This window comes from Dermochelys coriacea, chromosome 10, assembly GCF_009764565.3.
Source record: "Dermochelys coriacea isolate rDerCor1 chromosome 10, rDerCor1.pri.v4, whole genome shotgun sequence".
NCBI lineage: Eukaryota > Metazoa > Chordata > Testudines > Dermochelyidae > Dermochelys > Dermochelys coriacea.
Window position 1 is genome coordinate 56,801,022 of NC_050077.1, and position 16,069 is coordinate 56,817,090.

Sequence of the window (16,069 nt, forward strand, 5' to 3'; positions counted from 1 at the left end):
AAATGCTCCAGCAGCTGGGAGGCGGGGGACACTACATGACTAAAAATAGCATTTTAGATGGGAAGACACAGCTTGGGTGAGTAGAGAGCACTGTAGGGTATGTACTCATATACACAGTCACACCCCTCAGATGTGTCTTTACTTCACTGTTTACACTGCTGTTTAAACCTCTGCTGGGTGGCTATTTGAGTACGTACTCTACATCCCGAGGGCCACATCTGTGTATGGAAATTGTATGGCGAGCCATGAATGCTCACGAAATTGGGGTTGGGTTGTGGGAGGAGATGGGGGTGTGAGTTCTGAGGTGGGGCTGGGATGAGGGGCTTGGGGTGCAGGAGAGTGCTCTGGGCTGGGATCGAGGTGTTTGGAGGGCGGGAGGTAGATCAGGGCAGGTGATTGGGGTGCAGGACGTGGTCAGGGATGCAGTCTCCAGGTGGCGCTTACCTCAAGTAGCTCCTGGAAGCAGCGGCATGTCCCCCGTCCGGCTCCTACACGGAGACGTGGCCAGGTGGCTCTGCGCGAGCTGCAACCCCCGCAGCTCCTGTTGGCCACGGTTCCCATAGGAGAACCCTATACATAGGAGCCGGAGGGGGAACATGCCGCTGCTTCCAGGAACTACGCGGAGCGGGGCAAGCCCCAGAGCCCGCTCCATGGCACTAGCTCGAGGGCCGGGTTAAAATGTCTGATGGGCTGGATGCGGACCGTAGTTTGCCCACCCCTGCTCTACATACTGCCAAAAGATGCATCCAGTGTAGACCAGAGTTCCAGATGCTGCTTGAGTGTAAAATGGAAAGAAAGTATGATGAAGGTGATCAGTGAGTACAGATTACCATAAATTAATATACTTTTGTCCCTTCTCACGGTATTATCTAAGACAGCCTTCTTTATTGGATGAATTATTATATTCAGAGAATTTCTCTCATTAATAAGGTATATTTAGCCTTTTGTTTTAAGCAGCCAGATTTTGCAAAATGCAATCTGTTTTTTGTTTTTTTTTTTCAATGTACAGGTTAACAACTGTGGACTTCATCTGGTTCTCCAAACCTCTTCAGTGGCAGAGAGAAATAAACCAGTAAGATCCAAATATAATTTTTTTTAAATGACTGAAACGTAACTTAGTTAGTTATTCCAACTGTATTAGTTAATACAGATGCAAAAATACTCTTGTACTTAGGATTTCCCTTTTTAAAATAGTTTTTAATATTTGGTATTTAGTATTTTGTTTTGTAAAGATTTATTTCCACCATCGAGGACAAGTGCTATATAAAATAAAAACACTGGGGTTAATCACTAGTTTGCTATGAACCCAGAATAAGTTTCAGCATCTTGTTGTGCCTCCTTTCTGTTTTTCCTACTGCTCTGGATGGGGAGTCTATCTGGTGCAGTGCATGTTTTCCAGTTCAGCTGTGCTGGATAGTGTATTGTCGGGGGTGCAGTCATGTCTCAATTCCCATCTTTTTCCTCTTGCCTATGTGCTTGAGGAAATGGAAGAGTGGCCAAGCGGAGACTGCTCACCCTCCAGTGCCACTCTCCAGCACGTGTTTGACTCATTATTATTAAGAAAACAGATTTCTTGTAACTGTATTCATGCCTACTACCCTGAAAATAATTGTATATTGTACGTGCAAGATTTGACATTGGAGGCAATCTTTTTTAATCTACTGAATTCTTGCATTTATGTTCTAAAAATAAAGATCTTCAGTAGAATTATTCTTTTAATGGATATCTGTTTTATAAATAACACATTTTGGCTGAGATTTTCAAAGCCAGCAAAACAATGTAGACACCCAGTAGCTATTAATTTTAATGGGAAGTGGGTGTTCAGATTCTCTAGGCAACTTTGAAAACCTCAGCCTAACTGAAGTACTATTTATACCTTCTGTCCATTTTCTTGTTGATAATGAAATATTTTAAATGAACATAATTTTATCTAATCCATTTTAGAAATTTATAATATGCTTGTTCAATAAACCTGTCATATGAAGTCTTTCTGGTACTTCACAGTGAAAGCTGAATATTACTGCCTTATTGAAATGAATAATACATTTTAACATGGGGTAAATCTGCTATTAATTATCGTTCCCCAGAAAAGAAATATCTATCTTAAATAAATTACAATAACCGTGTACCAAATTTATACAGTTAACTGTAAAACAATGTGTGTTAAAAATCTTGTTTCACGTATGTCATGTTTTAAACATTGTGTTGCAGTTTGAATTCAGGGTAAATAAAGACCAGTCGTCTTTCCACAACAGGCTCTTGCAACATGATCTGGAAAAAAACTATTCAGGAAAACAAGGTAAAGTTTCCTTTTCTAGTTAACTTCTATAACAGCATTAATTATAGAAAGAAAAAGTATGACTAGCAAACAGGAACTTATTTCATACACTGAGCACACTTTGAAAAATAATTATTATTTCTGGCATATGAAAGACTTGACTGTATTCTGATCTTGATGCATGGCCATAGGGGAGACTAGATCTAGTTATTGTTTTTTGTTCATTTCAGATTCGTTGTAATAATGTAATATTGGTGCTGTTTGCTGCTTTACTATGTAATGCTATTTGCCAATTCGCTATTTAGGTAATGTAGTTTTTTATGTAATAATCACGTCTTGCTTTATAAAAATCATAGAAATTGTCCATCATTTCATGGAAACTTTGTAATACTACATTTGTAGGACAACACAGGGAGTTTTGCACTGACACAGTCTGTGCTGTGTCTAATCTTTGAATGATAGAATTTAAATGTTTACAAGGCTGTTAATCCAGCATCTTTGAGAAATAACCTTTTTCCGTCTTCTGATGCTTTTTTGAAGTACTTTGAAATCAGGAATTTTGTCACTTGCACTACTGTCTAGTTACCAGAACAGAATATGTAGGGAGAATAAAAGTTTCAGTGTAAACCTGGGTGTCTGACATATCACACACGCTGTTAATTTGCTGTTTAGCTGAGGAACTAGCTCTTTAACACAATTACAGATCTAGTTTTGGGGAACTAATAGTTTTCTTTTGAATAGGTTGGGGAAATATGTTAAATATGGGGACCATCTACTGTGATGATATCCCTTGATATCAAAAGTAAGAAAGTAACCAATATTCATTTTATGTGAATGTATTATGTTGAACTGATGTGTGTGTGTGTGTGTATGATTACTGTCTCCTATTCTATCAGTACCCATAGGCTCCATGAGCTCAAAAAATTCAGACCGTTTCTCCTAAATCTGTTGCAGTGCTTCAATAATTGAGATAGTTGAATAGTTCTTTCTGGAGCACTTTGTAACTTTTAACTATGTGTGCTAGAAGAAGAATTTTTTGTTTGTTTGATTGAACTAGACAAGACAGTTTTTAGATCAAAGTCCTGTTTAAAGAGGAGAATGATTCCACTGGGAAGAAAATAGGGGTCATTTTCCTAGTGAATTTTTTTAAATAACAAAACATCTTAGCCGTTAGGAGGAAAAAGCCATATAAGATTTCACTGCCAATTGTACTGAGGATGGAAGGAACCATAAAATTCATCATGTTTTTTGTCATGTTGCTACTGCCTGCATCCTACAGGAATTGTGTTTGGAGTGAACATAAGATTTGTTTGATTACAGTGATATGGAAGTCTCCAAACACCACTCGGTTTTTTATGTATGTGTCACATACCATGGTACAATCCAGACTAATGAACAACTGTGTCATCCTGCCCTGCAATCTTGGGTGCCTTACAATGCCTTGCTGAAGTTGTTCCCACCTGGGCTGCTCACGAACCGCCTTCTAGCATAAGTTTCTGTTTATGGCTGCAGCCTGCCAGACACACTTGGGTTACACTCTAGCTCTCACTAGCCTTGGTTTTATTGCAGGATGACCCCAATACACCCCCAATCTTAGATTTCCCCTCAGAAATGTATGTCCTGTACTGCCTGGCCCTCTCTTGGACAGTACCAGTTATATTAAGTCCATTATTCCTTTAAGAGATATGCACACAACTTGTCACCCCCAATGGAGTTACCCAGAAACTTCAATTTAAAGACATTGGATTAGACAAAACAATAAAAAAAAGTTTATTAACTACAAAGAGAGAGATTTTAAGTGAGTACAAGTAATGAGGTACAAAAGTCAGAAATGGTTACAAGAAAAATAATGTTTACTAATACCTAACTTAACAAACTATACCAGATTCAAGCAGAGTTTCTCAGGACATGCTTTCAGCAGTCTGACTGACCAAACCCTATAGGTCAGGACCCCTCCCCCAGAATCTAACAGATGTTTCCTTTGCTGCTTCAAGTTCAGTGAATGCGATAGGAGAGAGGGAGAGAGAAAGGGGAGACTTGGGATGTTTGTCCCTCCTTTTTCTAGTTTCAGTCCCTCTCTTGAGAAACGTTTCCAGCTGGGCACTAGGAGTCAAAGAATCTGTGTGGAAGGATGTTCCCTTCTGGGTTTTTTCACCTGTTTGAGCTTTTTTTATTTCCCTTCATGCTTGATGACTCTGTGCTCTGTTTAATTTGCATTTTAGCAGTAAACACGTTCCTTTGTTTCCTTTGCCAACTTCTGTTTTGGCAGGAGTCGGGGGGTTTGGAACATATGTTAATAACATCATACAGGGAAATCTTATAACTTCACATATAATGTTGCCACACATATTTTATCAGGATGATACTGACCAACAAATTATCAGTTTTCAGATGATACCTTACAAGGCATACTTATACAAAGGTTATTACAATAGTGTGTAGGGTATGAATACAGGGGTGTATTCTGTCACAGCATGTCCAGTTCTTTTTAAAGAATAAAAATAAACAAAATACTCTTTAGCATAATGGTTTTGTAAACAAATAAATGACTGATTTCTAGATAGCTTGTTTAGTTTATTTCATTGGCACTGGAGCACCCACAGGGAAAAAAGGTGGGTGCTGAGGAGCCCCTATCATCTCCCACCCCCCTGCCCGCCGGCAGACCCCATGGATCAGCGCCTCCCACCTGCTGTGAACAGCTATTTTGAAGTGCAGGAGGCTGGGAGGGTGGGGCGAGGAGTTAGGACGTGACGCGCTTGGGGGAGGGGGTGGAGCAGGGGTGGGAAGGGGTGGGGCCTTAGGGGAAGAATGGAGTAGGGATGGGGCCTGGGTGAGAGCCAGGGTCGAGCACCTCTGGCTGTTTGGAAAGTCAGGTCCTGTGGTTTATTTTATTGTGCAATGAACTGCAGGTTTGTGGTAATTTATTCTTTTTTCTTCCAGGAGATGGAAGATTATTGACTCCTTTGGTGCGTAATAAGCAAGTGTATGTCCCAGTAGCAGCCAATTTGGCAGACCTTTCTGGTCTGGAATTGAAACAAGGTGCAGGCTGTCTATCAGCATTTGGAGATTCTTCTATTCATACTCCTACAAAATCCAGAACGCGACAGGGCTGTCATAGCGCTGGTCTAAATATTTCAGGTAACTATGGAGACTAGTCTCTATTGATAAGTAGTCCAGTTTTTTTCTTTCTAATTATGTGTCTTGTGGAAAAGTTTTAGGTTACAACTTCTTGTGCCTCTCCAGTATGCCAGTATGTGTGGCTAATCGGAAAGCCCTGGCTACTAGTCCTTTATGTTTTTGTATTATGAGGATCAGAATGAGCCTTATCAATACATTGTTAGTTCTAGTTTTACATTAAAAGGACCTCTTTTCTTAAATATAGATTTTTTTCTTCTTCTTCCCTAAGTTTTGTATTGTCTGTATGAACCATTGTCCAATATTATACCATACTCCACACAGGCTTCCTGTTACGTTTCAGATTGATTTTCAAGTCTTTGATCTTGCATGTATTGGTCCAAACAGCTATGATTAAACTTGTTTAATTTTCTCTTTGGTCCTATCTATTCATTATATCCCCCCCATGTCATCATTTCTTTTTTTGGGGGAGGGGGGATTATCTTACTCTCCCTCTCTGCTCCCCACAAAGAAATAAAAGAAGTTTGGGTTGCTCCATGAATTTAGCATGAAAATTAGGAGAAAGTGCTGAAAGTGTTATTAGGTAGGATTCTTGTTTAAAAACATCATAGTATTCATCAGTATGTCTAGTCCAGCGGCAAGCAAACTTTTTGGCCTGAGGGCCACATCAGGTTTCCAAAATTGTATGGTGGGCCGGTTAGGGAGGCTGTGCCTCCCCAAACAGCTAGGCATGGCCTGACCCCCGACCCCTATCCGACCAACTCTGCTTCTCGCCCCCCAATGGCCTCCTCAGGACTCCTGCCCCATCCACCACCCCCTGTCCCCTGACGGCCTCCACCCCTGACAGCCCCCACCACCCCATCCAACCCCTCCTCTCCTTCCTGACTGCCTTCCCACGACTCCTGCCCCCATTCAACCCCCCTGTTTCCCGCCCTCTGACCACTCCGACCCCTATCCACACCCCCAGCCCCTGACTACCCCTACGAACTTTCCTGCCCTCTATCCAACCCTCTCGGCCCCCTTACCTTGCTGCCTGGAGCGCTGGCGGTGCTACAGCCACGCCGCCACAGAGCACCGAGTCAGGCTGGGGCTCTGCAGCTGTGCTGCCCCAGGAGCTTGCAGCCCCCCTGCTCAGAGCATCGCGCCAGCAGTGCAGTGAGCTGACGCTGCGTGCGCGGGGGGGAAGGGGGGCACAGCAGGGGAGGGGTTGGGGGCTAGCCTCCTGGGCCAGGAGCTGGGCTAGTCTGACTTTAGGTTTAAAACAAAAAGGAATGAATGTGTCAGAGAAATTTGATGTGTCAGAGAAACTATTCTTTGTTGCTTCTTTCAAACTTTCTTCCTCACCCTAACCCCAATTTAAACTTATTTTAATTATAAGGGAAGGAGGAATTCGTGCAATCAGCTATAGGACTTGAGCCTCCACTCTTATGGGGGGGGGGGTAATGGGCACAGTGAGCTATTTCAGAAGAATAGTTTTTTGGTGAATGGTTCTCCAAATAAATCAGAGGTTTGCAGGCTGCTTTGGTTTTGTATGTGTTTTAATGAATTTTAAACCCCTTCTCCTTCCCGCCAATTATTTAACTATTAAGTACAGTATAGACTCCAGAGTCGCCAATTAAATTATGTCATCAAAATAGCCCTTCCTTTCTTTCACCATAACAGAGAGAGACATAGGGCCCATTCCTATAAGGTGCTGTAAACTCTGGACCGTGTAAATAATTCCATTCAGCACTTACTTGACTGGACCTTATAATGTGAGGCTGCTTCATTTTATTGTATTTTTAAAATTAAAATATCATCATCCACACCCACATGACATATTTCCCCCTTTAAAAATATGCCTAACTTCAGGCATAGCCAGTTATAGGCTTAGAATTGGGGTGAAGTAAAATAAAATTCTTCTAGTTCACCTCTGTTTCATTTGGAAGATGTCTTCCTCAGAGTTCAGATATTGCATGAATGCAACCTGTAACCCGATACCTGAATGATTCTGGAGCATTTTAATACAAATAAAGGTAACTTCGAGCAGGTTCCAAATTTACGACATACTATAAACAATCAGTTGGTATCAAGCTGTGTAAAATCAACCAAATTAATAGTTACATTTCTGAAAGCATATGTATAGTATGGTTGTAGTAACTTATAAATAGCACAAGAGAAAACACGGGTAAATATTCATTCTAATATAAACATTGGGGAGAGTCAATTAAGTACCATGATGGAGTCCTAACATACATGTGAACAATGCATATCTTTTAATTTTTGGCACATAGGAATATTCCACCTTTATTCTGCAGAATTAGTAAAGCAACTTTTAAAATTTTTAATTCAGGTTATTTTTTGTATGATTTTCCAATAGATAACATAAATTTTGGGAGCAGTTCATCAGTCACAGCATTTCCCATTCTGCATCGTGCTGCGGATGAAAAAATACTGAATTCTGATAGGCTGACCCTTGAAAGGTGAGGAATGTTCCAATAAGATATATTTGAGAATGGTATAAGTATCATGTTGTTTAGATGAGAAAAATGTGCACTGCACTTAAAACTTCAATGTAATTTATCATAAATATGACAAGTATTCCATTCATGCCTGGTCTCAGTTTGAGAGCTAACTTTTTTTCAGGGTTGACAGATATCTTTTTTGTTATATTTGAATGGGCAAACTTTTGCATTATAACTCCTGTAGTTTGGTCTATAATCTGAATTCTGACATGCCAGAATTTTTAAACTAAAGACTGCCTCAGTTGTTATTAATTAGTATTATTCAAGTAATGCCCAGAGGCCCAATTAAAATTTGGCCCCCATTTTTCTAGATGGTACAGAGATAGAAGACATGGTCCATGTTGGCCTCCATTGCTGTGGTGGCTGAGTACTACTAAAAATTTGTTCTCGCAACACTCCTCTGAGGTAGAGAAGTATGGTTATAACCTTTTTAAAGATGAGGAACCGAGGCACTGAGAGGTTAAATGAGTTACTCCTGATCACATAGGAATTCTGTAACAAAGCCAAAAATTAAACCCTAATTTCCTGAGTCCTAGTCCAATGCATTGACCATAACATTCTTCCATATAGATAATTATTCCCTCTTATTAAGATGCTCAAGAGAGGTACCAAAAGAAAAAGTATGCATAAAGATCATGATTAACTTGGAGTCAGGCAATGCAAGGAACGTGATCATGCATCCTGGACCTCATTCTGTCATAATAATCTTCTTTGGAGAAGCTGAACAGCCTTCATTCCTTCCTTCCAAGACGTTCCCTTTTCCCCTTCTCCCAAATTTGGTGGTGACACATCAGAAATGTTCTGGCTTACATTAACACTAAAAATGATTCTACTGTTTTCTGGCATCAGTAACAAGGAGCAGGCACTGATGCACCAAGGGGTCTCAATGCCAGAGAGACGTGAGGTGAGGACAAAACACCCTAGCAGGTAACCTAGCAGGAATACCCTAGCTTGGGCACCAGTGTACAGAGAAATATTTAGTAAAACACTTAGGAAGCTCCACAAAGAAAGCTGGTTCATGCATTGCTTATGGTTTTACAAGCAAAATACTGTGCTGAAACATGGAGGGCAGGTGCTGTGGAAGATACTGAAACACCGGAGAGAAAGCATGTCACAACGTGAATGAACATGTCAAAATATGCACTGGCGCTCCCCAGCTGGTGTCAAAACCCTAGGTAGAAATTGAAGCCATTGCTAAAAGCCAATTGAGTGTCGTGTAACTATTGTTTGTCCAACAGTCTGGAAAAAATGGTGACAAGTCACAGTAGAATTTGTGAATTTTGCAAAATCTTAATTTTATACACATTTGTTTAAAGGAAAATTTTTCTCTTCTCTAGTGCAAACTTGTTTTGATTCTTCCATCCCTAATAGATGCCTTAAAAATGGGCATCCCATCTTTAAATTGTAAAAATACTATATTTTGCTCCTTTTCATGTAAATGGTGATAAAGTCCTGCATTAATGATGCATAATTCTTTTACAGTCAAGTTCCTAACTAATGGTAAGATTAGAAAAATTATCTACACATTCAGGGTAAAACTCTGGCCCCATTGAGGTCAATGGGAGTTTTGTTATGGTTAGCAGGGCCAGGATTTCACCCTCACTTGTTAACTTGTCTGTCAGGTTTTATGAATTTCTGGGCTAACGCATCGTGACTCTGATGTCATTTCTGGCTACATAACTATAGTGGCGTAACTTTTAGAATAATAATAAAAAAGCAAAGGTCTTAAAAATGAAATAGTAGAACAGGATAAATCCCTAGTCTGCAAAAGTTTATATCCCAGCATGTAGCTACTCCCACAAGGAGTCCTATGAGTTCAGTGGGATTCCTCCTAGAAGCCACTGTCAGAGAGGCTGTAACCCTTTGCAGTACTACACCCACAACTTGTTTTACTTTTGTGTATAGCCTAGATTGGTTTTGTTTTTACTTGTCATATTTAACGTGTATTGTTTCATTTATTAGTTTTATAAAGTAAAAGTTCAATAAACCAATGAATCCCCCCCAAAATAGTAAAAGGATAGTTTTTGATTGGCATTAGTATAAATACGGACTGCTGATATGGTATCCAGGCAGCCACTGGCTGTTGGAAGATTAAAATGTTGACACAAAGGGGCTGATACTGAGATGATGACTCTATAGCAACACTGCTGAGTAACAAGTAAATAAGTGATGATTAAAAGAAAGGCTTTAGGAAACATTTTGAAGCCTCTGGCCATATTTGTTAATACAATTGGTGCAAAATTTATATATTAAGTTTAGTTAACATCCCGTAGTTCTAACAGTTCTTAAAATAAATGAAGTTTAACAATATAGTGCAATGAAATGACTTTATTCTATGTGACAGGTTTCAGAGTAGCAGCCGTGTTAGCCTGTATTTGCAAAAAGAAAAGGAGTACTTGTGGCACCTTAGAGACTAACAAATTTATTTGAGCATAAGCTTTCGTGAGCTACAGCTCACATCCGATGAAGTGAGCTGTAGCTCACAAAAGCTTATGCTCAAATAAATTTGTTAGACTCTAAGGTGCCACAGGTACTCCTTTTCTTTATTCTATGTGTTTTATTATCAAAGTAGTTCAGATTATTAAAAGAACACTAAATAGAAAACAAAAATGGAATATTGAAAATTGTCATGATCTCTTCAGGATTCTTTGATATAATTCACATTTGCACAATATTTTTACATATATATTTCATTCCTATTAGGGAGAGTTTGTTTTATGACCTACTTTATGTTTTTTAATTTTCTAATAATGGATTACAAAATTATTACTTATAATCTTTCTTTTTCAGGCAAAAACTGACAGTTTGTCCAGTTATCGATGGGGAAGAACATCTTCGCCTGTTGAACTTCCAGCATAACTTTATAACTCGGATCCAGAATATCTCTAATCTGCAGCATCTTGTTTTCTTAGATTTATATGATAATCAGATAGAGGAAATAAGTGGACTTTCAACTCTGAGGTCTCTACGTGTCCTCCTGTTGGGGAAGAACAGGTAAAAAAAATTCTTTTGAATAGATCTATGTATTTTATTTATGGTGTAACACCTGTAGCCTGCACCATATCTGTTCTGTTTAAAGTTCCTGATTGTCAGATTAGTTATGAGAGCTGCAAACTGTTTCATTCATCTCTGTTAGGACCAATGTGGAGCATGGTACTAGGATTTTTCATTTTTTCCAAAATGCCACAAAAGTCAGCATTTTTGCTATGGAATTTGCCATTTTGTCTGCAGCCAGATGTCGAGCAACTTCTATATCCTTCTGTTGCCAGGAACTGCCTGCTGGTGCCTCTTGCTCTCTAGTTTTCCCCACAAGAGGGTGTTAATTGAATTACAGTGCATAATCCCTGCATTGTTTGATGTATCCAGGTAGCAGGGGGTTGGAGAACCAAGCGCTGGAGTTCAGCTTGCAGCTAGAGAGTGGAGGGAGTGAGAAGTGTAAGTCAAGTGGAGAATAGCACAGTAATGAAGTCCTAGGGAGTAGCTGAAAGGAGCTTCAGAAGTTGCCTACAGTCTCCCCCTATCCTGGCATATATTGGAGGAAGGAGAGTGGAGGCTACAGGAATGGAGCTAAACTACTTGGGCTCTATGCTCTATAGTGTTAAAAAAATTGTCAAAATAATAATGACAAGTGGTAAAGGAATAAGTATTTTTAACTGAGATGTGCATGATTTTGTATGAGTAAGGGAGGATGCGAATGCGAGGTATTTCATGATGGTAGAATAAATGTTTCAGTGAAATTTAGGGTTTGCTGATGTGAAATTGGGTCCCATTGTGCCACTGTGTCTGGGGACTTGAATATAGCTTTCTGATACAATGGAGTGGCTACACCACATTTAAATATGGAGGAGCAGATTAGTAAGTAGAGCTAAATAATATGAATGATCTTGAGTCTGGTAGTGCTTCTAATTATACAGTTCTGTTGACAGTGTAACAAATAAGTTAAAAGTTGAAATATTAACAATTTATATTGTAATACAGGACGATGGATATTGCAAGGAGTGGACAAATTCAGATTATTGTGCAAGAATTTTTAGCAATTTCTATTGATGAGCTCACTTCCAGTAAAATGGTTATTTTTTTAAAAGTAAACTAGTTTATCTGCATAATTCTGAGAACAAAGGCTGGTTTAAGTTCACAGCTCCCGAAGTTATGTGGTTACATCAGAATCTTGGCTTTCATTTAAATGTAAAAATAATTTTCTAGTCCTCTGTTTTCTGGCGATCATGCTTGTAAAGAAAAACTTGAAAATGTGACCCAAATATAACTTGTGCAGTGACAGCTAGTTGACTTGGCAGTCAGCCTGAAATACAAGCTTTGAGAGAGGTGAACTGCATCTCAATAGGGTGTTAACTTCAGGACCCACTGTTCTGAGGTGAGGGGGAGCCTCAGGTGGGGAGAAAATGGGAGTCTTAAGCTGCTATCCTCCTTTCTGCTACAAACATTCCAAGAGGAAGTGGTGGCCATAGCATGGGAGCAGGAGCATGGGGACAGAGCCACTATGGGATCTCTGTTGTACCTTAGGCATACATTGCTCCAGTACAGCCCTGCTGAAAAGTACATCTTAAACCTGAAGAAATGAACAAATACAATAGGGCTTGGCATCTTTGATGCTAAATGACTAAAGTCTGAGTGGGCTAACCAATTAGTCCTATTTTGTGATCTTTTTGTTTTTTTATGTCCTGCAGTAATACAAGGGTATGTGCTGTGGAATGAAAGATTCTATTCCTCTATAGGGAATTGCCTTTTATTTTTTTTAAGGATTTTTTTTAGTGCTTTGATTTTGGTGCTATTTAGTAACATCTTTTAAACATCTATTCATGTTTGCTGTTGCCATTTAATCTGTGATTATGCTCTTTGATAAAGGGAGTATATGTACTGGAATGTAAAATATTTCATATAAAGCAAGGTACTTTCTAACTATGGTATTTGTCTACTGAAGCTTTAGGATTATATATGATCTTGCCAGTGATCTTGCATGGGGCTTATACTTTTTTCTGATTAGCTATTGTCAGGACGGCAGTATTAAACCCCATTCTGCTGACCCCTAGATGGTGTCCCTAGCCTCCCTGCCATGACAGAACCCTGAACCATGACCCCTCAACTGGCTGAACACCAGCCTTAGTATTCAAGCCTTTAGCCCCACAGCAGCCATGTCCCAGGCCCCTGATTGGTTGGACAGACAGCATTCTCATAGGATATCTGGGCTATATAAAGATCCTAGCAGGAAGAGGAAGCTGTCTGAGCAACAGGCTATTGTCTTGCCTTGATACTTTTGCATAAGCTTATCTGACTGCCTTGCTGCCTCGCCTGACTCTGCCTGGCTGCCTTGCTGTGTTGCCTGACCTTGAGTTGTCAGCTCATTGCCTTAACCTGCTGACCCAGACCCTTGGATTGGATCTCCTGACTAGTGACCTCTGCGAGAACTCTGACCAGTGCCCTGGACTGCCTCTGATACCAATTGATCTCTTGGCTGCCCACCACCTGTGCATACTTGACCATTGCTCTGGACTGCTTCTAGCCCGCTTTGGCAATCGTGCATTACAGCTATGCTATGTGTTAACAAAGCAGAACACACATTGCATATGCTAAAGCAGCAAACATTCAAGTATTTTCTGTGCAACTCTTAATTCTAGAACCAAAACAAAACCAACCAACCAACTAACAAAATTTCCTCAGAGTGAAAAATTGTTTTATGATATGAATAGTTTGACTGTCAAAAATCTTAATAGAAATCTTTAGGATGAAACTTCAGAGACCTGAACGAGTCTCTTGTGTATCAGGTTAGGGCTAAAATATATTAAATACATTATTTCATAAATAAGAAATTTTACTTTTATAATCAAGATTGCACCTGTACAATACTTTTTAAAAAACATAAAATTACTTCAGGACATAATCAATCCTCAAAGGTCTCTAGAGTTCACAGTTTTAACTTTAGGCTAATATTCACCAGCAAAATGTGCTGGAGACATAAAACGTAGTTAAGAGTGAGCCTGTCTTTCAACTTGCATTTGGGCCTTTCCCCTTCATGATGCTACTAGCTATGATTTCTGATACACTATTCATAAAACTTACACACAGCTGAGGGATGCTTGTCTGGGCAGAACACTGAGATTAAGAGTGTTCCTGCACTGTAGCATATATATCAGAGGTGGACAAACTACGGCCCACAGGCCACATATGGCCCGCGGGAACCCCTGAGCTCTGGCCCGGAAGTCTAGCCCCTGGCCCCTCCTCCGCTGTACCTCCTCCCGCGCAGCCTCAGCTCACTGCTCTGCCAGTGCAATGCTCTGGGCGGGGAGGCTGCGAGTTCCTGGGGCAGCGCAGCTGCAGAGCCTGCAGCCTGACCCAGTTCTCTGTGCTGTGCGGCGGCGCAGCTTTAGTGCCGCCAGCCACCGGTGCTCCAGGCAGTGCGGTAATGGAGCGGGGGGGTTGGATAGGGGTCGGGGCGGTCAGAGGGCAGGAAACGGGGATTGAATAGGGGCAGGGGTCCCGGGAGGGCAGTCAGGAAAGAGAGGAGGGGTTGGATGGGGTGGTGGTGGGTCCGGGGGTAGTCAGGGGACAGGGAGCAAGGGGTGGTGGATGGGGTAGGAGTTCTGGGGGGGCCATCAGGGGGTGAGAAGCAGGGGGGTCCGATAGGGGTCGGGGGCCAGGCCATGCTTGGCTCTTTGGGGGAGGCATAGCCTCCCCTAACCGGCCCTCCGTACAATTTTGGAAACCCGATGTGGCCGTCAGGCCAAAAAGTTTGCCCACCCCTGATATATATGTTAGCACTTCTGATTGGCACTCCCTGTTCCTCCTGGAAATTTAAAAGAGAGTGGAGGCCTTTTAATTAGGAAATGAGTAGGACTTCTAAATCATGGTCTGGGGAAGGGAACAGGGAGAGGGAGGCAGGGGACAGAATAACAATTTAAGGGGTTGCCTGAACAATATCCCATAGGAAAGAAGGGCCATAACAAAAGAACAAATACATGACAGATATGTACTCGTGTTGCTTAATGCACTGCTGGATAATGATCAGATGTCACAGTGATGAGCTTGATATAAGAACTTGTATAGATGTAGATGGGCAGAAAGTCCACATTTAACTCAAAGGAAAGAGATGTGGCAGTTCTAAGCGGAGACTATGGCAAGAAAAATGGAGCAGGAAAAATAAATGAGGTGAAAGAGAAGACAGATGGAGAAGACAGGTAGCAGATACAAGTATATCTCAATGGCATATCTATTATGAGGATTTTCTACTTTCCTCTGAAGCATTTAGTATTTGGTACTGATCCACCTGGACCTTTGTTCTGATCTAATATGGAAATTCCTGTGTTCCTAAGTAGGATAAGCAAGAAACAAAAAGTAAAGACACAGAAGTAGAGATGCAGAAAAATAAAAAAGAAGGAAAAGAGAAACCTCAAAAATCAAAGGAAACCATGGAAAAGTGTGCTAAATTTTATAGAGACTGAAAATTGTGAAAAGAAGAGTCTAGAACAATGCAATGCAGGATCACAAATGACAAACATTAGGGGGGAAAAAGGGACCAAGAGTAAGATAATGGTGAGGGTGGGGATGTGAATGTGGCATTCAGGACAGTGATTGATTATAAATGGGAAAGATGTATTTGATTGTGTTTTAAAAATATTTTTTATGGTGTGTTGGCAAAATTTCAGGTTCTAGTAAAAACAGTCAAAAACCTTAGGCTTACTGAGGGTCTTAGTTCTGTGTTTTGTTTTTTAGTTTCTTCTAAATCCTTAGTCACCAACTTCATGCTGTTGCCCAGTATTTTTTACATTTGGGAATTGCTGACAATCTGTCCTTTGGGAACCTGTATATAGTATCAATAGCAACACAAAAATCAAACAGAAAAATGTGATTTATGCAGTAAATAAGCCTTTTGATTTTGCTTGTTACTGAAAAATACAACCAGATGGGAATTTATATGGAAAATATTTAAGCTTTGTATAATATTTCTGAAAGCATATTGGGGAAAGGGGAAGAGCTCATTTTTTAACAATCTAAATTTATTGTAAACTAATCAAAGATCTAATGAAGCTGCAGAACGTCTTTTTGGCTTGTAAAAGGGAAGCCCAGTTTCTTCATCTTTTTTTTTAAAGAATAGAAATCCTAGACTTTTTCTGAACTACAGCAGGTTTGTTGCATATGG

At 40.4% G+C, this 16,069-nt stretch overlaps 1 protein-coding gene across 6 annotated transcripts in view; it reads left to right on the plus strand.

Moving 5' to 3' along the window:
• The window catches only part of LRRC49 (leucine rich repeat containing 49), a 141,906-nt gene that overhangs the window by 13,407 nt on the left and 112,430 nt on the right, over nt 1–16,069 (plus strand). For 5 of the 6 annotated variants that reach the window (XM_043494536.1, XM_043494535.1, XM_043494534.1 and 2 more), the window contains 5 exons: nt 1,010–1,072; nt 2,212–2,299; nt 5,219–5,416; nt 7,773–7,875; nt 10,708–10,911. Coding sequence is in view for 3 of the 6 variants with exons in the window: in XM_038419371.2 (XP_038275299.1) it covers nt 1,010–1,072; nt 2,212–2,299; nt 5,219–5,416; nt 7,773–7,875; nt 10,708–10,911 (656 nt within the window). In the remaining 3 variants the exon portion in view is untranslated. The remainder of the gene's footprint in view (nt 1–1,009; nt 1,073–2,211; nt 2,300–5,218; nt 5,417–7,772; nt 7,876–10,707; nt 10,912–16,069) is intronic. The other variant, XM_043494532.1, reaches the window with a different exon arrangement.